This window comes from Vicia villosa, unplaced genomic scaffold, assembly GCF_029867415.1.
Source record: "Vicia villosa cultivar HV-30 ecotype Madison, WI unplaced genomic scaffold, Vvil1.0 ctg.000074F_1_1, whole genome shotgun sequence".
Lineage (NCBI taxonomy): Eukaryota > Viridiplantae > Streptophyta > Magnoliopsida > Fabales > Fabaceae > Vicia > Vicia villosa.
In genome coordinates this window covers 313,902-339,132 of record NW_026704998.1, presented here as the reverse complement: position 1 = coordinate 339,132, position 25,231 = coordinate 313,902, and the positions used below count along the sequence as shown (strand labels likewise).

Sequence of the window (25,231 nt, the reverse complement as noted above, 5' to 3'; positions counted from 1 at the left end):
TTTTTACAAAAAAAAAATCACTTTTACTCATGCTCATGCTTTATAATATACTATAGGTTTTATTCAACCTATCATTTGTATTTTTTATTTACAACTCATCTCTCATAAAACGGAATTTAGGAAATATGGATAACCACGTAGCTTTATTTAAAGTTCACAACACTTAAGTAAGGTGTGATTTGCCTTTTGTAAAAAATAAAATTAATTTTGTGTCAAAAAAAAAAATTTAATTTACATTTTATTGTGGTCCCAAGATGTGACATACTGTATGAGACTGGTGGTGTGTCATTATGTAACATAATGGCAATTATTAAATGATCAAAATAAATTAGGAAGATAACCATTGAAACTAAAATCAAACACCTTTAAATATTGTAGGACTACAAATGTTGACCTTTTTTTGGTTTGTTCATGTGTTATTGTTTTAGCTACCAAACAATAAAACATAAAAGAAACTAAAGTGTATGTAAAAATAATTTTATTTAAATAAAAGAAAAGAAAAAAGACCATTTAGACTGGTAATTTCAAACCAAAAATCAGCCTTAAACCATCTCTCACCTGCAGATGAAGAAGGATTTTTGACAATCAAAATTGCCTAGTAAGGACTTCTCTCACACATGCACAAACCATTGAACTAAATTTTCTTTATCATCAAAATTGCAACATAAAAAAGTCAACTTATACTTAAAAAAGATCACTACCACAAAGAAAAGAAGAAGGAAAAAAAATAGCATTTCTATTACTACAGCTGCCCCCTGATTGCTTATGCTTAACAGACCACGCAAGAGAACAATTGTTTCACCTTACAGTGACATATAACATTGGACCTCAAACAAAAATGAAAAACTGAATCTTCAACTATATAACATTGCTCCAAGTAGGGTTGCTGGAAAATTCAATATGCTTCTTATTATTATGCTTAGACTAGTACTTCCCTGTCATGAATCCAACTGAATCGAAGTTTTGAAGATTCCTTTGCTCTTGCTAGAGCTCTCTCCTCCAGTCTTCTGATTCTTGGTGGCAGCCCACAAACATACTCCTGTGCCTTTCGTCCCTCGCCTGAAAGTCCGGTTATGTCCGCCACCTTCCACCTCCCAACCAGAAACTCAAGTATGTCAGCATAATCCTTAGCAGTGTAGACCCCAATGCGCTGGGCAACAGCAGAATAGTTATCAAACAGGTTGTCGTCTTGGCCGTCATACATCAGATGAGCTGGCATAGCAATTTTCTTCCTCATCATGTCAGCAAAGGCCATAACTGTTCCGTCAGGATCAATCTCAAACAGCTTTTCCACTATCTTTGTGTAAGCAGTCTCGTGGCGTTTTTCATCTGAGGCAATCAGACCACAGATCTGAGCCAACTTCAAATCACCGTGTTCTTTAGCAAGCCTGGCTGTGTTTCCATGCGAAATAAAGGTCGCCCTCTCTTGAAATGAAGTGTAAATGAAACCAAGGTAGGGGCTATTCTCAGTCCGAGGATCCTATCAATCAATTTCAGTCATTCCAAAATTAGACAGAAAAGAATTTTAAATATAACAAGAATCAATTAGTGTGATGATTTCCGAGCAACATTATAGTTAGAGCCAAGTGATGAATTTCAAGGAAGTTGGATCTTATTCTAGCAATTCATACATACACATGACTTATCAGAATAACATTAATGCATTTGGATGCATTAGTTAACAAAGTGTACATGTTAAGCAGATTCTCTGTATTATAATGACTGTAATATTAAAGGATGCAATAGTTCTTTTGACATTTGAGTGATTACGTAATTTATTATGAAACTAACTACAACAGCTGAGGATTAAAAGATCGGCAATAGAAGTACAGGATCTTACCATTCCAGAGCCAATCAGGTACTGAATAGTCTTCTCGATTTGTCTCATATCAACACGGCCAGACAAGTAAAGATACTTGTTAAGAAGATCACCATGTCTATTTTCTTCAGCTGTCCACGCCCTTGTCCAAACAGCCCAAGGAGTAGGGCTAGCACCTGTTTCATCACGAACTCCGTCCAAAGTATTAAGCATTGTTTGGTAAGTAGGAAGAGCTTCTTCCGTGACCATATCTCCAACCAGAACAACAAAGTAATCATCTGGAAGCTCTTTTGCTCTCTCTCTCAGCTCCTTCACTTGCTCTTCGAACCCATCTGAGGAAGGATCCGGCAGAAAATCCTGTGGTTGCCAACACTTTTCTACTGGTTTAAGGTGAGTCAATAAGGTTGTCTCAGCCCAACCCTCTAAAGATTTGAAAATTTCAATCTTCTGGGGAGGCATAGAGTGGGTTACTTGAACATGCACTTCTTTTGGAGGCGTGAAAGCCTTCTTAATATTTTCAACCTCTCTGCATAGTAATTTTAAATTACGTTTAGAGCAAAAGTACAGCACAATTCAAATGATCTTGCTTTTTGCAAAATTGATTTATGACATACCACATTTATTAATCGATTAAATTAATAACATCATTCATAGAAACAATATCATAAAATGCCTACGTAAAGTTAATCAAAAGGATAATTTTACAGAACATGTAAAGATTATTCAAACAAAATCACCAGAAGTGTTAACACTACTCTGTATTCAGCTCCAACAAGGTGATCATAATATATAAGTGGCAAACATTCATGAAATTCACATATGCATGAATTAAAGACTAAGAAGCTATGAAACACAGACACCAGAAACATGACACCATCACTAACACGTTGACAGCGATAATAATTTAAAAAATGAAAAATGAAATGTAATCAAAAGTAGAGACACTCAAACACCTTTTTTCAGAGGTATCGGTGCTACAGAGCTAAGAAGCATAAACAGTAAATCAAAATTGAAATCAAATCAAGTAGAAGTCAATTAGACCCAACAAGTTCCTATATTGAGACTATACAAAGATTCTAATTGACTAAGAATTAAATATATAAATCCAAAACTGAATATAGAGTGAAGCCACCAAGGGAATATGCGTTTATACCATTGAATAGAGTACAATCAACCAAACAAATTCAAGTCTACGTACTTGTTAAGAATATTAGAAAACAGTAAGAAAAAATAGTGCAAAATCATTAAATATATCACTGACAGAAACATACATTATTTTTTATTTCTAGAAAAAAAATGCAAAAGTATACACGAAAATTAGGTAATATATAAAAAAAAATGTTTAATCACAAGTTATTTTCAGCTGAAAAATAAGTTGTTGAGAAAAATTAAATCACTCAACCAAACAAGGTCCCGAAAATCCTCACCAACCACAAGACTAAACATGCAGGAATCAAAAAGGAAAGCATAGAAAAAAGTTGAATGCAATCGAACCACCCCAACAATCACTTTACCAAATCAAAAAATAATTGAATATCATCTAAAATCGGCATTTACGATGAATAATCAATAATCAAGAACAACAAAAGATTGAATCAACAAAAATATAATAAGAAATTCGAATTCGAGATGCGAGCGATGAAAAGGAGAATTGATAGGTTAAATAAAAGGAAGTGATTAGGGATCTGACTGACTTAGAACCGGAGCGGAGGGTGGAAGCCATGACGAATTTGGGAGATCTGAGACTGGCCATTTGGGGGAGAGAGAAGGAGGAAGTTTGAGTAGGGAAAGGGGTTGCTCGGAGAGCCATTGTTGGATTCGATTGAAGAATTTTGTGTAGAGAGAGAGAGAGAGTATGTGTATTCGTGTATTTGTGTATTGTGATGTGAGGAAGGAAAAATGGGAAGTGACAGCCACTTAATAGTACATGTCTTGTGGTGTGTTGTGAATTTATTTACTACTTTTCCACCTCTCTTCCCCATACTCCTATTTTCCCCCTCATTTTGTTGTTAGGACTCTTTTACCCCTGCCTTAAACACTTCACTTACTTCACACTTTTTTTTTAAGCTCCACTCTTTAATTTCAACATTTACACCGACCAAATATATTCTTGTATTAAAAGTGTATCTATAGTATGTGAGAAGTGTTATTTGAACCGTATTGTACGGTTTCATATAATATTTTTTTTATTTCTTCTTCTTTTGTCATATATAAAGTTATAAAAAATATTGTATGGAGTCTTTTGTTTTCGTCGCATCAACGTCCATGATCTTAAAATTTCTAATAAGTTTTTATCATTCGGGTAAATAAAAAGGAGATAATTTTAATCATTTTTGGACAATTGTGTTTTTTGATTTGATTGATAAATAAAATTTAGTTGAAGTATACATTATTGATGGAAGGTTCACTTGGATTAGGCTTTGTATTGGTAATTGAAAGATCTGTCGCTAGTTGGATAGGGTTCTGATTGACGTTGTTTGGTGCACACTTTGGATCACTCACCCCAAAATATTCAAATATAGTCCAAACTGCTTGGGGGAAATCCCCATATGGCATTGTAACTTGTCTTCAAAATCTGCATCATGATTATATCCTTTTTTAAGGAAACTTTTTGCATAAACAAAAATACAACATTGAGAAGAGACTCAAGGGTATTCAATGTTCTTTGGAGAGAATATATTCGGTAAGACAAGTTTACCTCCAACATGAGCTTCAATAAGAGTATGATGAAATCCTTATGCGAGAGGAAATTCATTGGTATCAAAAGGATATAGGTGATTGGATTAAATTGGGAGATCGTGGAATCAAATTTTTTTCATACCAAGACGGTAATCAGGAGGAAGAGAAATAAATTTCATGGGCTTCATCTTCCCAATGGTGTTTAAGAAAAGATGATATTATTGTCAAGGGAAGAAGCACTGAATTATTTTAAAGGTTTTTTATGCCCTACATCTTTTATAATCCTCATTAGTATGGGTGACTCAAATGTGGCTCTGGTCCTTACAGAAGAAGCCTGACATTTTTTTACTTAACATGTGACGAGAGAATAAGTTACTCATGCATTGAATCAAATGCATCCTTTTAAGGCGTATGGTTCTCATGGATTCAAGAGTATTTTCTTTAAACAGTTTATGCATATAATTGTAGATAACGTTGTCCCACTTATATCCAAAGCTTTTGTGACACGTAATGTCACTCCCCTCATTTTCCTACTCATTTTTTTTTTCATATTCATCTGGTTCTAAGCATTATGGTTTTCATGTGAAACCAAAGTGATTTAGTATTGCATTCAACTCATCTGCATTTAAGCATATGACTATTCCATTTAGTAATGAACTCCCATAAGCATTCGTCAACATATAGTTGAACAAAGTCAAAAAGTCAAGAGTTTGACTCTTTTTTACCTTTGTCATTTTTTATTGTTTGCATTTAGTTTTTATTTCAATTTCATTTGTTTTCATCTATTTAAAAAAGAAGAAGAAAAGGTTAAGAAGTCAAGAGTTGACTTTCATTTTGGTTTTGCATTCAAGTTACTTTTGTTTTTCAATATATCTTTAATTTTTAATTTGATATAATCTTGGTCTAATTTATTTTGGTTTAGTTTGTATCTTGTACTACAAGACAAAACTAAATAGCATTTTAGAATGAGAAAAATTAAACTTTATTGATTAATTGTTTTTACATCATTTTTTCAATATTCCAAAATTCCATATATTACATTCATATATCAGTATATGTGAATTAACTAAATTCACAATTACAATACATCACATTACATAGCGAAATCAAAAAAAGGACAAAAAGAAGGAGCATGCTTCAAGTCATTTTCATGCTATCTGAGTCTCATCCAAGCCTAGCCTCCATCAGCTTCATTTCAAGCTGCCAAGCCAAGCCTCTCCTCAAGCTCTAACCACCAGTTCATGTCCAAGCAACAAAAAGAACAAAATTGGTCATCATAGAATAATCAAAATGTCATTCAGTGGGACCACAACAAATCCTTCACACGCAAAAACCATAACAAACTTCTCAAATTAATTCTCAATTCATTTCAATCCAAATTTCAATTTCATTTCATAATTCAAACAGAAACACACATTTTTATCAACGAACACATTTTAAACCAGTCTTAACCACTCAATTTACACAAAGCTCGCACAGATCATTGTTTTAGTTAATCTCGCCTCACATTCCTCATTTCATTCTCTAATTCATTCTTCCTTCCATTTGTTTTAGTCCTAACTATTTCACATACTTGCTAAGAGACTCACAAGTGTCTCATTTCAATTTCACCCTATCCTACTTCCCTATTTATGCACATATTGTTCCATCCATATGGATCAACAAATACACTAACCTCATTGTGCAGAAATTCTAACCCTAACCTCACTCAAAGCTTTAATCCTAAACCCTATCAGAGCTTCACATCGAAGCTCTGAATAAGGTGCGCTAAGAGACCTAACAAACTGCAACAACTACACATCAACACAATAATAGGCAGAAGCAAGGAATATAAGCATAAGAAGAAGAAGAAGAAGGAGTGAGCATTAAAGGAGAGAGAGAGAGAGAGAGAGAGAGAGAGAGAGAGAGAGAGAGAGAGAGAGAGAGAGAGAGAGAGAGAGAGAGAGAGGGAGAGAGAGAGAGAGAGAGAGAGAGAGAGAGAGAGTTTTAGAGACACCTTCATGGAATATTCCCTCTAGTAACTTCTGGAGTGGTATATTTTTACTCTTCCTTTGATTTTACCTTGTTAGATTTTCATAGATACTAGCCTTCGTTATGCTTGTTGTTGTTATATTTTAATCGGACTAAGTCTTAATTTAGGGCCTAGGGTTTTGATGTTAATCTCTCTGTTGGTTCGAGTTTATGTTATTGATGTTTTTCTTGGTGTTTTTTTGTTGATTGATTGTTTTATTGAGGGTTTAAGGTGGAATTTGGGACGGTTTTGAATTTGGAGAATTAGGGTTTTCATAATTTTAGGGTTTCAATCCGGTTGATTGTGTTTGTTTTATATTTTTTTGGTTTCACAAATGGTTTTAGAAGGAGTTTTTAAGGGGAGTGTGTTTATATTGTTTAAGATTTTGAGTTGATTTGTTAATTAATGGTTTCTTAGGGTTTCAGCTGGATGAAAGAGATGAAGATCTAGGGATGGTGGTGGTGGAGCCATCATGGTTCTTACAAACACCATCATGGTGTTCATAAGCACTCCCGTGGATGTTCTTAGCAACCATCGTGCCAGATCTTTAGTGGGGAGTTGTAGTGGGTGCTTGTTCTTGTTCGGTTTAGAGAAAGTTGAGAGAATTAGAGAGTGAGAGAGTTTATGAGAGAGAGAAAAAATAAATTATGAGAAGCTTCTAACGCATGTGTAGTTAAGTACCCTCTCTCCATATCCGTTGATCTAAGACACTTGGCATCCCCCAATGCCCTTAGATTTGTTGACTTTCTGAGTCAACTCTGAGATCTTGAGGCGCTCCCCCACCATAGCTTCTTGTGCGTCCCCTTGATCACCTTTGTATCTTATTTGACTCACAAGTCTTCTGATCCAATGCCCTCGACGGAGCCAACCAAAGTTAACTCCTGACTTGGACTTGGGTGCCTTTGGGCCTTCATCCATAGCTTTCAACGCCCCCAGAGTTCTTCTGCACCTCTTTTCTTTTTATTTCTTTTTGGGCCCTTGTATTTGCTTGTTTGGCCCAATTCCTTTTATTTTGTCTTGTTTTTATTATTACGTTGTTTATGTTCATCTTGTTTTATTTCCCTTTTCTTTTATTTTGATTACTCTTTTCTTATTAGTGAGTGTCCTAAGTAATTAATATGGTTAGCATTAGATTAATTCAAAATTAGGATTAAAATCAACATTTTCAAAAAAGAAATAAAATGTTTGATCCAATGTCAAGCCGATTTTTTAAAGAAATTCAATTGAACGCAATTCAATGGTCAACACTAAGTTTCTTACCCGATTTCTTAATCAAAACACTCAAAATCTTTTTCTTAATAAATGGATTAGATGGACGAGATGGACATATATCCTAATTTATCCTCGTATTTTTGGGTACAAGTTGAATAGCTTGGTAATTCGAATATTCATAATCCAATAAAAATACATTAATTAAGCGAGTTTAGCTCAACTCAATAAATGAAAAATAGACGAGATGGACATATGTCTTACGTTTCCCTCAAGTATTCGAATACAAGTTGTATAACTTGGCCATTTTGATACTCACCCTTTTTTAAGGAGTTGCGACTCAACTCGTCTCACATTTTTTTAATAAACAGATAAATGGACGAGATGGACGTATGTCCTACCTTTTCCTCGAGTAGTTGGATACAAGTTTTATAGCTTTATTATTCAGATACTCGTATCCTCTAAAATATATTCAACCAATCAAACATATTATCTTCTGCCCCCACGCGTCGAAAATGTTTTCACAAAGAACATGTTTATCCATTCTATCGCCACATAAACAAACGCTTAAGCCTCCCCCGCAAGCATATACAAGCAACACTTACTGCTAGTATATGACCCTAACATTGTTCATTAAAATCAATTAACAAAAACATGGTTTTTTACCACGAACTATGAAGCTTTGATATTCTCATTGCACCTGGGAATGCAAACGCATTGGATTTTGAAATCTTGGCGAGCACAATAATAAAAAACCCTAAAAAACTTTTTCTTTCTTTTCTTTCGCATAATAAGTAGAAGATCTCAAATAAATATCACGCTAACATTCATTCACAAAACTAACTAAATGGGTCACATTTAGTATAATGGATGCAAGGGGTGCTAATACCTTCTGCTTGGATAACCGACTCCCGAACTCGTATTTGGTTGTGATGGCCATTTTCTTTTTTTTCATGGATTTTATTGATGTTTTCCCTTTCGTTTTGGAATAAATAAAGTTTGGTGACGAATCTGTTGTATTTTGAGTGTGCGATACACTCGATTATTTTTCATGCCGTCATAAGTAGCTTTCACTCCTTTATTTCTAAAACTCTTATTGCATGAATTCCTAAGGTAGACTACCCTCAATCATCTGGGAAGTTGATGAAGGCCATTGGAAACATGTTTGGTTACCTCTTAATAGACCTCCTATATCGCATTTATTTTTTGTTGATGTTGTTCTTATTTTTGTGAAGGTTTCTAACTCCCAAGAAGGGATCCTTTATGATATCTTGAATCATTTTGCCATGATTTATGACCTTAAAGTGAATGTTGCTAAATCAAAGGTGTTCTTCTCCACTACCACTAAATAGAGAAAAATGGATTTAATTATCTCCATTACATGTATCAAGCGAACTCTTACGCTAGAGAAATAGTTGGGTTTCCCTATGTTGCATGGTCATCTTCAACGTAAGGAATCTGAGTTCCTAGAGGAGAAAATCAATCAAAGGTTAGAATTTTGGCAACATAAATTGTTAAACAAGGCTGGTCATTTGACTCTAGTTAGGTATTTTCTTAACTTTATCCCAAATTATTATATACTAATATTTATACGGTTGTTTGTGACTGCATGAAAATGCTTCACATTTGTTTGAATTCTCTAGTGCCTGATTGGTTAACCTAGAGTGGTAATTTATATGGTATCTATACTACTCGTGATGGTTATAACTAGCTCAACTAACTTAAATTTGTTCAGAATGCAACATACAATAACTTTTGGAAGTGGGTGTGGCATGTTACTGCTCTTGAGAAGATGAAATTATTCCTTTGGACGACTTTACATAAATCCCTTCCTACGAGATGTACCATTGTAGTATACTCCAGACGAATATCTTTCTTAGATACAATCATGATGCTGAGACAACTCTACACTACCAGAGAAATTGTGAATTCGCTACTCATTCTTACAAACAGTCATAGTTTTTACAATCTCATGGAGGCTTTGTATGCAATATCTTCATTAATTGTACTAACTTGAAAATATTGACATTAAAGATCAATGTTAAGGTTCAAGCATGTCATTTACTTGATAAAGTGAAACTTAACATTAATTTTAAACAAAGTTTTTCAATATACTGTATTAACTTTTGAAGAATGGAATATGAAGTTTGAAAGCGGAATGAGTTAGGCTTAGTAAAAAGGTGAATGACGTATTTGTTTATATTTTATAGATAAATCTATATATCTTTTCACCACATTTGGGAAGAAAAATCGCGGTAACATGTATATGATATCATTACGATTGTTTTTGTCAACTGTGTTGAAAAGTATTTCTCTTAAATTAAAATATAACACATTTTAGTTTAATTCTTTCATAACCCAACAGTGCCCTAGAAAAAGCCCTTTAGAACATAAGAAGGCAATAGTAGAGACACCAAACAAACCCTTATCATTTTAGGTTCAAATCAAGGAGGGAAAGGTTGAAACTTTAAGAAGGGTACACAAAATCATTTCTTGGCTTCTTCCTCTTCTTCATAGTTACGGTACATTAGATATTTTATCACCATTCATGTTAGAAGTCATGTTGAGTTTTAATGTTGCTATTTGTTATTTTGATTGTGATGGGATGTTATATTTGGTTAAGATAGTAATAGGTCTATGTTTTTGTTTAATGATATATGTTGTTGCGATTGAGTGACATTGATATTGTTTTTGTGTTGTTGAGAAAGTTATATATTATTGTTGTAGTTGTTTCATTATTATAGTGTTTTTATATTGTTGTATTGTTAAATGATTTTACAAGCTTTTGATATAAATTTCAAAATATATTATGGATCGTAGTTGGATGAAAGATGATATATTAGATCTGGTGTATAAGAAAGGAGTTATTGAATTCCTTGAATATGCAAAACAAAATCTTGCTAACAGTAATTGCAACTTTTATTGCCCTTGTGTTATATGCCAGAATATAAAAAAATTGAAAAGAAAGAAATATTTTATCACCTATGTTGTGATAGAATTTGTCAAAACTCAAAATTATACAATATGGATGATAAAAAATAAACGGTGATGTCACAAAGACATGAAATTGATGTAAATATGAATAATCGACTAGAAGATATGATTTGTGATAGTGGAGAAGATTCTTTTAGGAAAATAGATATTTATGGTACTTCATGTAGTGACAAGGGTGGACCGTTAAATAAGGGGTGCACAAGTTTTATACGATTATCTGCGATTTTAAAATGGTTTAACGTGAAAGCAAAAAGGGTGCATGGATAAAAGTTTCACATAACTGCTTAAGTTGGTGAAATAAATGTTTATAGAAGATAACAATTTGTCATACCGTAGTAATGAGGCCAAGAAGATATTGCATCCAATGGGTTTAAAGTATATCAAATACTAACAAAGAATATTAGATGACATGAAGTTGAAAGAAAATGTGATGGAAAAATTTGCCATCTAGCTGATTCTTTGTAATGGAAGAAAATTGATTCGTTGTTTCCAAATTTTGACCATAAACCAAGAAACCTTAGGCTTAGACTTGGCACTGATACAGTGACCCCCTTTGGTAATCTGAGTACTAACCATACTTTGTGGTCCATTCTTTTCATAATTTACAACCTATATCCTTGGTTGTGCATGAAGCGCAAATATATTTTGTTATCTATGATGATTTTTGGGCCGAAAAAACCTGGAAACAACATAGATATTTATCTAAGTCCTTTAATTGAATACTTAGGAGTTTTTTTGGAGGAAGGCGTTGATGTTGATGATGCATATTCAGGTGAATCATTTAATATGTGTGTCATGTTATTTTGCACAATCAACGACTTTCCTACATATGGTAGTTTGGGTGGATACAATGTCAAAGAACATAAAGTGTGTCATATATATGAATCTAGTATGTGCTTCCACTAACTTCAGCTTGAAAAAAAAACGGATTGCCATGTGCATTAGAATTTTCTAAAACTCAATCATTCATATCGTCGATTATAAAAGGCTTTTAACGAAGAGCATGAGTTTGATATCGCTCATAATCCTTTAACCGTGGATAAAGTTTATAAATGACAAGACATTAATGTTGTCTTTTGAAAGAATAAAAAAGGGCTCGTTGAGAAAAATATTTGGAAAAAGAGGTCGTGTTCTTTGATCTTCCATATTGGTCTTTGATGTAAGACATTATCTTAATGTGATGCATATAAAGAAAAATGTGCGTGATAGTTTGATTGGAATACTTCTAAACATTTAAGGCAAAACTAAATATAGTAAGAATTTCCATCTAGATATGGCAGTTAAGGGTATACGACAACAATTGGCTTTAGAAGAACTAGGAAAAAGAACATATTTTCCTCTGACATGTCACGCACACGCTCTACCTAAAAAGGAAAAAAGTTTTTGCGAGTATTTACATGGTATCAAAGTTCACCAAGAGTACTCATAAAACATCAAGAAACATGTATCAATGAAATATCTCAAGTTAATTGGCTTAAAATCTCATGATTGTCATGTCTTGATGCAACAACTTCTGCCAGTGGCTATCTATGGCATCTAACCCAAAAAATGCAAGGGTAGCTGTTGCACCCCAAAATTTGTCCTCATATATTTGCAAATGTCATTTTATTTTAAATAAGTGATGTAGCCCAGTTGGTAAGAGTGTAAGGCTTGCAATTACAAGGTTTTGGGTTCGAATCTCACTTCTGACATTTTTCTCTTTTATTTGTTTCTAACTTTATTTTCATTTATATTTAAAAATCACAAAATTGTACTTTATTATTTTAATTATTTAATTTGAATTTTTTTTGTTTATTTTATGTATATTTTTAAAAATCATTTTTTCACTTAATTCTTAATTTTTATGCATTTTAGTAAAAAAAAAAAAAAAAGAAATTCAAAATACAAAAGATTTACAAAGATTTTGTTCACATTTCTAAATATTGCATAATTGTATAATTTAGGAAATAATCAACATAATTAGTTAAATATTTCAGAAATCAAAATGAAATCATGTTTGATTTAGATTTGTGATTTATTAATTAATTTTTGGTTGTTTTACTATTTTTGTTAATCTAATTTATGTGTATAAATAGCTAACAATCTCCACTCTCAATTTTCAAGTACAAAAATTATCATCACCAATCCCTATCATTTCTCCAACAATCAACCATTCTCACATTTTCATTAACACTTTCACAAACTTGTACATACCGGTAGCCATCAAAACTCACAACCATTAAAATTTCGCCACCATATTCAAGCACAAAACATAAGTCAAATCCCTCATCACTTCTAAACCATGACTAATTTCATCAAATTATATTAATGATTTGTACAAAAGTTTTTTTACAGTAATTAAAAAGAAGAAGTGGAAACGAAGCCGCAGATTCACGCGCTTCCAACGACACCCGACGACGAGATCCACTGGCACTGGAAATTCACAGATCTGACGGCGAAGCTCCTCGTCGTAACCATTCAGTCGTAAATGCTGGTGAAATTGCGAGTAGGGATGGCAACAGATCGGGTTGGGTGTTAAATAAATACTTCGGAAAAAATTTAACTTTGTAATGATTCTCGTTGTTATTTTTGTGGATTCTTTTTCTTATTATTTACATGATCATTATTATCATCATTTATTTTAATTATGTCATATTAATTAAGATTCATGGTAAATTTGTTGTACGTTGCATTGCATCATCTAAATTGGTTTTGAATTACCTATTCACTTAGAATGAATTATATTCTTGTTTTTTCCTATTATTTATTTTCATCTTTTTTTAAAAATTAACACAAGATTAATTTTAATAATAATACTATAACTTTTGAAATCAAAATACTTTGCTCTTTGCACCATACTAATTAGTACATCATTTCTAACTTGCATCTTAAAATCTAAAAAATCACTAAAAAAAACTCTTTCGCTCTCCCATTGTACATCTTTATGTATTTTATTATTCTCGCACTTTTTACCAATTATTGTATCTGCTCCTGGGTTGTAATAATTAATTAGGATTTTACTTTTCTCCCCATTTTTATTATCTGTATCCCCGCTCCCGAAGCCATGTAATAGTGTAGGAATTTTACTTTTTTTCGCATATTTTATTTCTGTACATATTTGACTGTTAGTAATTAGGGTTTGTATGGCAAGACTAATCAATGAACGATAGACAACCCTAACTCAAGACAAAAATATCTAAAAACAACACACCTTGCACACTTGCACCCCTAGAGTAATGTCTCTTCGTTGCCTTTCGATTACTTGGTCATGTCCCTCGAACGTAGGAATATCTTAGTAAAAGTTGCCTACGAACAAATCATCATAGTCCCTTCGATATAAAGATCATAGTCCCTCGATGACCCTTCAAGTTGCCTACGAAAAGATGATCTAGTCCCTCGGTTGCCTACAGAAAAATGATGATAGTCCCTTCAAACTGCTAAGGTATCCTTACATGTTGCCTTCTATGACCATATGATTACCTTACGTCTGTTCTTTCACATCCAAAGGATAAGACTACTTACCGACTAATGGTAAGGACAATCCTATCCACAAAGGAGTAGTAAAATAACAAGAACGACCTTGAGTGGGTAAAGAGGCTCTTAAATGCTTGCCCATAATTTAAAATTCAAATCACTTTTCACACCTCACGCTTTCAAAATTATTTTCAAAAGCAAATACTTTGTATACATTCTTACACGAATCATTACAGAGTCAAGCTTTTTACAAAATATTTCCAAACATTGCTCTTTCACAAGTACTTTCAAAAAATAAATATTTTGTATACATCCATACGAGAATCATTACAAAGTTAAACTTTTTCGAAGTATTTTCTAACACACACACACACCACTTATCAAACAAAGCAAATTAAAGTGAGCTAAGCAATTAAGAGCTCATGGATAACCATGGATACAAAGGGTGCTAGTACCTTCCCTTTGTATAAATTACTCCCCGAACACAAAATCTATCAAGGTCTTTCCTGTTCTTTTCAGCCTTTCCTTATTTGATAAAAGAAAAGTCGGTGGCGACTCTAGCTATCCGCACATCTTGGATAAAAATAAAAAAATCAGTTCTTCCACCGTATTACAGTAACTATAACCAGATTGTGGTTATTTTTTAATTCTATATGTAATAAAATACTTGATTTCAAAAAAAAAAATAGATGAATTGAAAGATAGGGTTGCAATAATCTTGTGTCAATTAGAGATGTATTTTTATCCATCATTTTTTGACATTATAGTTCACTTAATTATTTTTATTCATCTACTTTTGGTATAGTTTATTTAAGGAGGATGTATCCAATAGAGTGATACATGAAGATATTTAAAGGATATACAAAGAATTATCACTGCTCAAAAGCTTCGATCATTGGAAGGTACATCACAAAAGAAGATGTTGAGTTATGTTCAAACTATTTATCAGAAGTAGACTCCATAGGAATTCCAAAGTCTTGTCATGATGGTAGATATGAAGTGAGAGGTATTAAAGGTTTAAATGTTATGTCATTAGCTCGGGATATAGTTCATCAAGTACATTTGTATATATTGAATAATGTTAATGAAGTTCAACCTTACTTATCTACTCATAAAAGACATACTAGTGAAAAATATCCCTGAATGAGTGACAATTGGTTGTTGAAATATCATAACAAGAATTTCATAAATTAGCTTATGAAAGGATTTCTAAGGATGGTAGTGCATCTGAAATTATTAAATGGATGTCATACATGCCTAAATTTAATATAGTAACTTGGACTGCATACGACATTAGTAAATTTTCCTTCTATATAAAATCAAGAGATGATCATAATATAATATAAAATAGTGGGGTTATGGTTGAGGCCGAATTCATATACTTCGCAAGTTCCAAAGATAAGAATCCTTTAATAACATATAGAGCGTACTTTGCCGTTATTGAGGAGATTTGAGAGATTGATTATGTTTTATTCAAAGTGCTTGTATTTAAATGCTAGTGGATTGACAGTAACACTGGTGTACAAACTGATGAGTTATGATTCACACAAATTGATCTTGGCAAGGCAACTTATATGACCGAGTCATTCATCATGGCATCCCAAGAAAATCAAGTGTTTTATATCACTGATCCTTCTGACAAAAGATGGTCGATTTATCTCCAAGAAAAACACATTTCTCATAGTGATGAAAATCAAGATTTAAATTTTGATATTCTTGAGACCCATTCTTTCGTAATATATGTGTCTACTTCATATGAAAAAGTTGATGCAGGTGATGTACATGCTATTCGTTATGGTCATGAAGAAGACATATGAGAAAATTAACAAGTAAATATCTTTTATTGTTTATCATATTTTGTTGTATGTTATATTTTCTAAATGTTATATACTAACAAGTAGTGTTATTTAAAAATTTAGGTGTTTAGAGACAAGACATCAAAAGACGTCCCCGGTCATGTTGTGCATCTTGAATCATTTAAAATAATGAATGTAGTGCATAATATTTTTGTATGTTGATTGGTTTTATTCAAAGTGCCTGTATTTAAATGCTAGTGGATTGACAATAACACTGGTGTACAAACTGATGAGTTATGATTCACACAGATTGATCTTGGCAAGACAACTTATATGACCGAGTCATTCATCATGGCATCCCAAGAAAATCAAGTGTTTTATATCACTGATCCTTCTGACAAAAGATGGTCGATTTATCTCCAAGAAAAACACATTTCTCATAGTGATGAAAATCAAGATTTAAAATTTGATATTCTTGAGACCCATTCTTTCGTAATATATGTGTCTACTTCATATGAAAAAGTTAATGCAGATGATGTACATGCTATTCGTTATGATCATGAAGAAGACATATGAGAAAATTAACAAGTAAATATCTTTTATTGTTTATCATATTTTGTTGTATGTTATATTTTCTAAGTGTTATATACTAACAAGTAGTGTTATTTAAAATTTTAGGTGTTTAGAGACAAGACATCAAAAGACGTCCCCAATCATGTTGTGCATCTTGATTCATTTAAAATAATGAATGTAGTACATAATATTTTTGTATGTTGATTGGTTTTATGTTGATGACATATTGTTGACAGAGAGATGTACTTCTGAGATAAACAAGTTCAAACAGGTGCTGATGATGGAGCGCTTGAGGTTGTTCACTGTAGCATTCAAAAGCAACTTGCAAATGTGATAACGAAAGCAATCAAAACCGGACACTTCATTAATTTGAGAGATGAAATATGTGTTGTTGATTTTTAATCTTGAATATAAAATAAGGGATGATGTTGAAATGTAATTCAGATTCAAGCATTTCATTTCAGTTTAATTTGGTCTTGTTTCATTTCATTTGGGTTATTAATATTTAAATCCAGAGTGAGTTTCATTTGTATCAGATTTTGTCATACTGTGATTAAGAAAAAGTTTGTTAGAAATGTTACTTACAATCTCTTTATGCAATTCTTTCATCTTCATCTCCAACCTTGTATTTCAATGGAGTTGTAATTCCAACAAAGACATTAAAATTACATCGTATACATATTATAAATATAATTTTAATAATTGATAATTTTATAGAGACCAAAAAATAAGAAAGACTAAAAATAAAAATAATATATATTTTTAAAGGTCAAAATTAAAAAAAAAAAAACAAAAAACAAATGCAGTTTAGAAAATTTAGAAATATGATAATTGGTGCAAATATTAAAATTTCACGGATTCTACAAAATTAATATTTTTAAATGAGAGTCGTCCAACATTAATCTAATGATCAACTACGCTCAAATGCATGAATGCATAGTTTTTTTATAAGAGTAAATTTGTGTCTCTAAAACACGTATAACACAATATATTTAAAAAGTAATTGTCATTAAATATATGTTATTTTATAAATTATTAAATGTATTTATTAATTGTTTTTAAATGTAAAATTAACTTATTTATTTTAAAATACAAAATTTATTTAAAAACCAACCTTTTTTATATATGTGAAAAATATAACGATGCTTGTAAAAATTACTGAAGGTATATGATTAAATAATGTTTACAATTTATTAAATAATTAGAATACAAAAGTAATTAAAGTTTTATTAAATCCTGAATGAATAAAACGTGAAACATAAAATCTATTTTTGGGTAGTTTTCAATATATATTTTATTCTATTTTTTATATTTTGGAATCAAAACAGGTGTAGTTTTTCGTTTGGTATACACTACAGATGTAATATTTTTTTACCACTAAAAACACCATACTTGTTATTATTATTATTTTTATTTCCAATAGTCTAAAACAAAATTTACATACACTGAATACAGAAAAAGAAAAGCGACTAGGATTGAGACCTTTTATATTTTAATCTAGGTACTTACTGAATGACTATATATTTATTTTATAATAGATATAAGAAATATAGTGAGAATTTTCTTAGTTGCTTATGTATGATTTATAGGTCTTTTTGACTCTTTATTTTACAGATGATAGCAGCCGAGAGTTTGGACCACAATTTTTTATGTGATAAATTGGGACCACCAATATTAGAAAATCTAAATTGTAAGTTTTCTTTTGACAAATTTGTAAACTTAATAAATGTGGAAAATGATTGTATACTAGTAGTATTTTTCAATTGATAATACCAATATAAATAGAGTCATACATTTGCTGTCCATGAAATAAATGTGCAACACACTCTTTTGGACTTAATGTTTGGACGAGTCTAAAATCTTAATCCAGCCTAATTAATATAATTGTGATAATTTTTAAAAAGAATTGATCGAGAGTTTGATTATTTTAACTATATAAATATTTAAGTTAGTAACTTAGATCGAATTTATTATAGGTATTGTTTTTGGTAAGTAGCGAATCAATTTAATTTTTAGTATTGTCACTAAATATGTTTTTATCCTATTTTTTAAATTTATTTTATTTTAATAATAAAAGTTTGACCGATTAAAAAGTTTGGCCAATTTAGATATCATATTTTTTTTATTGGAGTTTCTTTTTAACACAACTCTTACTCGCATGCCATTTTATAAAGGTTTGAATGTATCTTTTATCTCTTTATTTTCTTAAATCTTTTAGTCCTTTATAAAAGGCTCAATATTTTGGTCTCATATTTACCATTTCATTTTTTATTCCTTTCAGATTTAAGTAGTTGAGACCTTCATTTACGATTTAACGTTGACATGATCATGACCATGCGACATCTTTGTTGAAACCTAATGTGTTGTTGTTTATTTTGTCTCATGTATGTCATTTGTGACTCCCTTTCCTCAAATATAACGTGTTATTGCTTATTTTGTCTACTTTGTTGTGGTCTTGTTTGTTGTGATTCTTACCGTGCGTGTTGTTTAGTTCTATGTATAATGTTTTCCAAACTAATGATCACACATGTCACAAAACTGTACACAATATGCGATTAAAGACTGAATGACTTGTTAAAAAATGTGAACATATATTAAGACATACTCCTGACATGAGACCACTAGATCTAATTGTTGAGTCTATTGATAGATATGGAGTGAAATTGTCCCAAGATTAGGCATAAACAATCAAAAGAAGAGCAAAATATTTGATTTAAGATGTTTGAATGGACCAATTCACTCATTTAAGGAGTTATGCACATGAGTTACTCAAGTCAAACTTTAACAATAATGTTGTTATTCAATTATGTGAGTCTAATGAAGGTCATGTATTTGAGAAGATTTACATCTATTTAGAGGCACACAAGTCTGGATATGCAAATATTTGTAGACTACTTATAGGTTTAGATGCATGTTTCTTAAAGTGAGACTATGTTGGTCGATTGATGAAAACGGTCGAAAGGGATAAAAATAATCAAATATTTCTAATTTCTTATGTTGTCATAGAGGTTGATACAAAAGACTCTTGGGAGTATTTCATATACCTTCTACTAGATGGCTTACAAGACATAACTAAAAAAACATAAGCATTTATTTCATAGCAGCAAAATGTAGGCTTTTAATGTATTGTTTTTTATTCATATGTCTTGATATCAATTTTCAAGATTTGCTTTTAATGTACAATTTTTTATTTGAAATTATATTACAGGAACTTATTTGAAATTATATTACAGGAACTGATCCCAACAAATAAGAGTGTTAGTGTTCATGTGAAGCAATACCTTTGTGTGAAGCATTTGTATCAAAATTGAAAAAATAAAACCATTGGGTTAGATTTAAAATAAGTTAAGTGGAGTGCAACAAGAACCGCAACAATTTTATCACGGGAAAGGGCAAAGCTAAAGATGAAAACTTTGAATGAAGCAGCCTGGAAGAATATGATGGATATCCCTACATAATATTAGAGCAGGTCACACTTCAAGACTTATCCAAAATGTGACTTGCAGGTAAATAACATATGTGAGGCATTTAATGGGGGCAATTCAAGACTTATTCTAAGCCAGTTATAAAGGGTAAAATTGAGTTTTTTCTTGAGCTTAAAGACAGGGAGGCAAAAAAGGCAATATATAGATCTCGTATATTGATTCATTTCTTATAAACTCTCAAAATTAATTTTATTAAGGCCTGTTATCTCATTTCGGGTATCACATTCACTATGAATCTTTCTTTTCTTTTAACCTAAAAACGCCATCGTCAAGACTTTCGTAGAAGAAAAGAAAACGAGGTAACATTTTCAGCTTTTATAAGCAACCTAGTCACGATTTAGGCATACATGACATGTTACAAAAACAAAAGAGAACATAGGAAATTTGTGCGCCAAATTTTTAGAAGTCAACAGTTTTTGAAGGCCTCTATCATACTTGAAATTTGAAAATATAAAAGAGTTTTTTTAGTGAGATAAGGAAGTAACTCGAAAAAAACAAACAACTAATTTCGAACTTGAAATGAAAACTCATTCAAAAGATAAAGAAATAAATACTGAGAAAGCTAACATCGTCGAAGTGTAAATAGAATTGTCTTAAAGACTTACTTAAGATGTTTTGAAGTAGTTAAATTAGTTCCCATCTAAAAAAAAATCATGTGTCAAACATGCAACATGTGCCATATATTACAAATAGATAGATTAATATCAAGAAAAAGGAATTAATTTCATATAACCTACTTACCCCTACTTACCCATAAGATGCAAACATTCATTTTTATAAAATTCAAAGTCTTCAAGGCAATGTATATAAAGTATGTTATTCAAATTTAATATTACAATATGTATTTTTTTATTATTTCTTTTTTTTTTAATATATATCAATTTAACACGTATTCATAAATGTACTTAATTTTATATGAAAAAAATAAATTATGTGTGACTTTAAAAAAAGATATTATTCATTAATGTAATAAGAAAAAAATTTGAAAAATATAAGAAGATAGAATAATAAATAATTAAGGATATGACAGAAAAAAGCATTAATATTTTATTTGTATTGTAAAATGGTCTATAATTTAATACAATTATTTTGCAAAGTGAGATGTGATAAAAAAGTAAAGTAGTACTTAATTGTATTTAACATTTAGTTTTATACTATTTCTTTATAAATAGACTTTATATTACTCGAGGTTCTTTAACTAGAATCATGCTAATCAGACTCCAATAATTCCAACAATAAATTTAAAATTTGAATTACTCATTGAACTTTTTCGTTGAATAAATATATTTCACTCTCAACAAATTGATATATTTTGATAAGACAAAATTATAGAAAGTTTGTGTCGAAGATTATAGTAATTGCATACGCTTAAGATTATAGGAATCATCTACATTTAAATTCAGCAGACTATTTTCGCTAATAAGAGCTCATTATAGATATACAACAAAATGAAATAGCCTACATTTTAAAGCTTACTTATACCTAAAATTCATCATAATGCCGTAAAAGTCACAATAGATTAAATACAAATTTAATATAATAATTATTAAAGTAAATAATAATATTTTACTAATAATCATTAAAATAAATGTTAATAAATACTACCTCTGGTCCTATTTATAAAAAAAAATATTATTTTTTATATTCATTGAATAATAAATGTATTTAGACTATATCATGAATAAGATACATGTTTATTTATTGAATCTAAAAAGTCAACTTTTTTTATAAATAAAATTGGAAGGAGTAACATTTTACTAGTGGATATAAATAATTATTTAGTAAAAATAATAATAAAAATATCTAAAATATATAGAAAATTTTAAATTGAGGAAAAGAATATCGTAAATTAATGAAAAGTGGGGTGGTTTTCAACATTAAAAACATGATGGTCCAAAAAGTTGAATAATGAATCTAGCATGGTGGAGTCAATACAATAGATTCATTCAATTGGTTATTCGTTAATATCAAGGTTCATAAAAATCACCTGTCGCATAAATGAACCTATTGGCCATGTGACTTTGATTTCACCAATTTGGGAAAACGTATGGAAATCTGACATCCTATTCATGGAGTATTAGTATCGTCAAAATCTAAGGGGCATCAGTATCACAAACAATCAAAATTGAAACGCTACTAATTCTATATACATATAGTACTTTAAAGTGTATTAATGATTTCTAACCACAATAAATAAATTAAATTTAAGATTTTTTGTATTTTTTTTAGGATTAAAAAATGTACGTGATCTTTCCTTAATTATTTTTCATGTCATATTGGTCACTTAATTTTTAAAAGGTTTCATTTTAGTTTTTTTTTTTTTAATTAGTGATGGATTTAGCAACTGTTTTTCAAAGTTTTTTTATCACTAATTAGATAAAAATGAGTAAAATAAAATATTTTGAAAGTTAAGGTATCAAAATGAAAAAAAAAAAATTAATAGGTCAATTTGAACCTAAGACTATAATTAAGATATCAAAATAAGCATTTTGTCAAAATTAATACATGGATAATCAGTCTACTATTGATTCTTTAGTCTATAGAGGGTGGATGAAACCCAACCATAGAAACCATATTGTTAATATTCTCCTGTAAATAGTCAAGTTATACGGCTTCTAGCCTTGTGTGTAATACAGCTTTTGAAATGAATAAATCTTTTGTTTCAAAAAAAAAAAAATACATGGATAATCAATTATGTTCGAAATTAACCAAACACTTCAAAATCAATTTTAGACGTCCAAAATCAATTGTAAAGGCCTCAAATATCTAACTAAACATATACTTAATGTTGTGGTCTAGTGGAATGAAAATTGATATTATAAATATATATATTAATAAAATTTACAAAAGTTAAAATACAGACAAATTAATTCATTAAAAAATATGAGGGAGTTTGGATGCGGAGGGTTAGTTTTATATATCAGTTTTTTTTAGGGGTGGCAAAGTGGGCGGCCCACCCCGTTTAGGCCCGCCCCATTTAAGCCCGTCCAAAAGCGGGGTGGGGCGGGGCGGGCCTACTTAGGTGTCCGAGCTTAAAAGTCATGCCCGCCCCGTTTACTAACGAGTTGGCGGGTTGGCGGGCCGGCCCGCCAATTTTTATTTATTTATTTATTTTATAATTTGATTTACCACATAATTTACAAAAAAATTAATTATAACCAAAAAGGTTGATAAAATATATTTTTAAAAAACGCACAATAAAACTTCAACATATCTTAAGTCCAAACAGTTCAAAAAATAAAACAAATAAAGATCAATTATAACAAAAAAATAACGAAATAAACTCAACCACAATAAAAAAGCGTATCAAAATAAATAAATAATACATATCACTTTAATCTTATTTAAAAACTAACTACTAAAAAAACTCAATTAAGCATTTACATAAAATAGACAGGGATAACAATTACACCGCATAATACATCACGGTGCATAAAATAGTACTGCATAGAATATCAACACCTAACTTTCTCACTAATTACTTCATATAAACTTTTATATTAACCGATTCCTTAATAGTTAAATCTAAAATTTGTCACACTTATAGACTCATCAAATTCCTCCTTTTCTTAAAATCAACATCTATTTATAAAGAAAACATGTGAACTAATGTATTAACAACGTAATAATTATGCATGTTATACAACTTTTCTTTTATTTAAAGTTTTTCCAATCAACACATGTATTAGAAAGTTATAGAAAGAACGTTACAATTATAATTCAATTTGTATGTATAATAATTTAGAATACAATTCAATCAATATAATTCTAAGAGAAGAGTGTTATTTTTATAGTTAAAGTTGTTTTAATTCTAAATAAAAAATAATCTTTTTAACAAAAAGCCCGCGGGCAAAATCCGCCCCGCCCCGCCTCGGCCCGGTTTTTTAAGCGGGTTAGGCGGGGCGGGCCTACTTAAGGTACCGAGCCGAAAACCTCAGCCCAGCCCGCCCAAAATGGCGGGTCAAACGGACCGCCCCGGCGGGCCTGACCCGTTTTGCCACCCCTAGTTTTTTTATTAGCATGTGGGATAGTTTTCGATAAATTAGTTTTTATATTTTTTTAATAGAAAGTTATTAATTATTTATTGATTTAATTAATTTTTTATTTAATTGATTTTTACTATTATTTTTTTATGAAAAATGGTTAGTGGAGTTAGTAGGTTAATAAATAGTATATTATTAATTTAATATGAATTTTATTGTTAATTTTGATTTAATATTATTTTAATTATTAATTAATTAATTAATACATAAATTGGTTTTGAAGGGAAAAATTTATAAAACAATTTATAGAATTATAATTTAGTATGATATGGTATAGTAAAAAATTAAAATGTAGAGAAAAAATAATTATATACAATAAATAATAAATAATAAATAAAACTAATAAAAAGGGTGGTTAGGTTTAATAAAACTTGAAAAACTTTTATATATAAGAGGAAGATGGTAGTTAAGTTTTAAGAAACATGCTTAATAAATAATTAAAGAAAATAATAATAAAATTAATAAAAAATGAGAAGGGCTAATTAGTAAAATAAATAATAATAAATTAATAAAGAAATTAATATAAATTAGGAATGTGAAATTACAAAACCAACCTCAATTTTAGTTCTAAAATTATTAAGAGACTTAACAACTTTTGTATATGAGATTTATTAAAAGAAAATTTTAATTTAATGTAATTATTAATCATTAATTAATAAAAAAATTTGGATAATTATTTATTTTTTGTTGAGAATTTTGGATCCACTTTTTATTTATAACTAAATTAATTACTTGATTTTGTGGGGGTGTCACGTCCACTACTTTAGTGTAAGATTTACTATTAATTAATTATTAGATTAATTGGCTAAAAGAAAAATTGAATTGAATTGAATTATTAATCATTAATCAATAAAAAAATCGATTGGTGGGAATCATTAATTAATAAAAAATAAATTAATGAGAATTTTTGTGAGAAATTTTGATTAAAGAAATTATAAGATTATAATTTAATATGATATGATAATAATTTTTTTACGTAAAATTCATCTATATATATAGGATCTTGTTTTTACACTTTTGCCAAGATACACAATTTTTAACCCTTTCACTACCCATACATTTTCCACGTTTTTTTCTTCCTAAAAACTAACAATTCCATTTTTCTTACAAAGTAATAATCCCATTTTTCTTACAAATTAACAATTACACCTTGCACAACAATTACACCT

At 30.3% G+C, this 25,231-nt stretch overlaps 1 protein-coding gene across 1 annotated transcript; it reads right to left on the bottom strand.

Annotated features, from left to right (window-relative positions):
* Positions 1-629: 629 nt before the first annotated feature.
* LOC131623605 (stearoyl-[acyl-carrier-protein] 9-desaturase, chloroplastic) lies at positions 630-3,739 on the bottom strand. The gene is made up of 3 exons (XM_058894613.1): positions 3,514-3,739; positions 1,841-2,345; positions 630-1,480 (listed from the first exon to the last, which is right to left on the bottom strand). Exons 1-3 carry the CDS (start codon positions 3,627-3,629, stop codon positions 920-922), a joined length of 1,182 nt encoding a protein of 393 aa, XP_058750596.1. The 5' UTR covers positions 3,630-3,739; the 3' UTR covers positions 630-919.
* Positions 3,740-25,231: the final 21,492 nt, after the last annotated feature.

Coding starts and splice junctions, on each gene's coding strand:
- LOC131623605 (XM_058894613.1), bottom strand. CDS start 3,629: ATGGCTCTCCGAGCAACCCCTTTCCCTACTCAAACTTCCTCCTTCTCT. Junction 2,346..3,513: donor ACCCTCCGCTCCGGTTCTAA/GTCAGTCAGATC, acceptor ATTACTATGCAG/AGAGGTTGAAAATATTAAGA. Junction 1,481..1,840: donor ACCTGATTGGCTCTGGAATG/GTAAGATCCTGT, acceptor ATTGATTGATAG/GATCCTCGGACTGAGAATAG.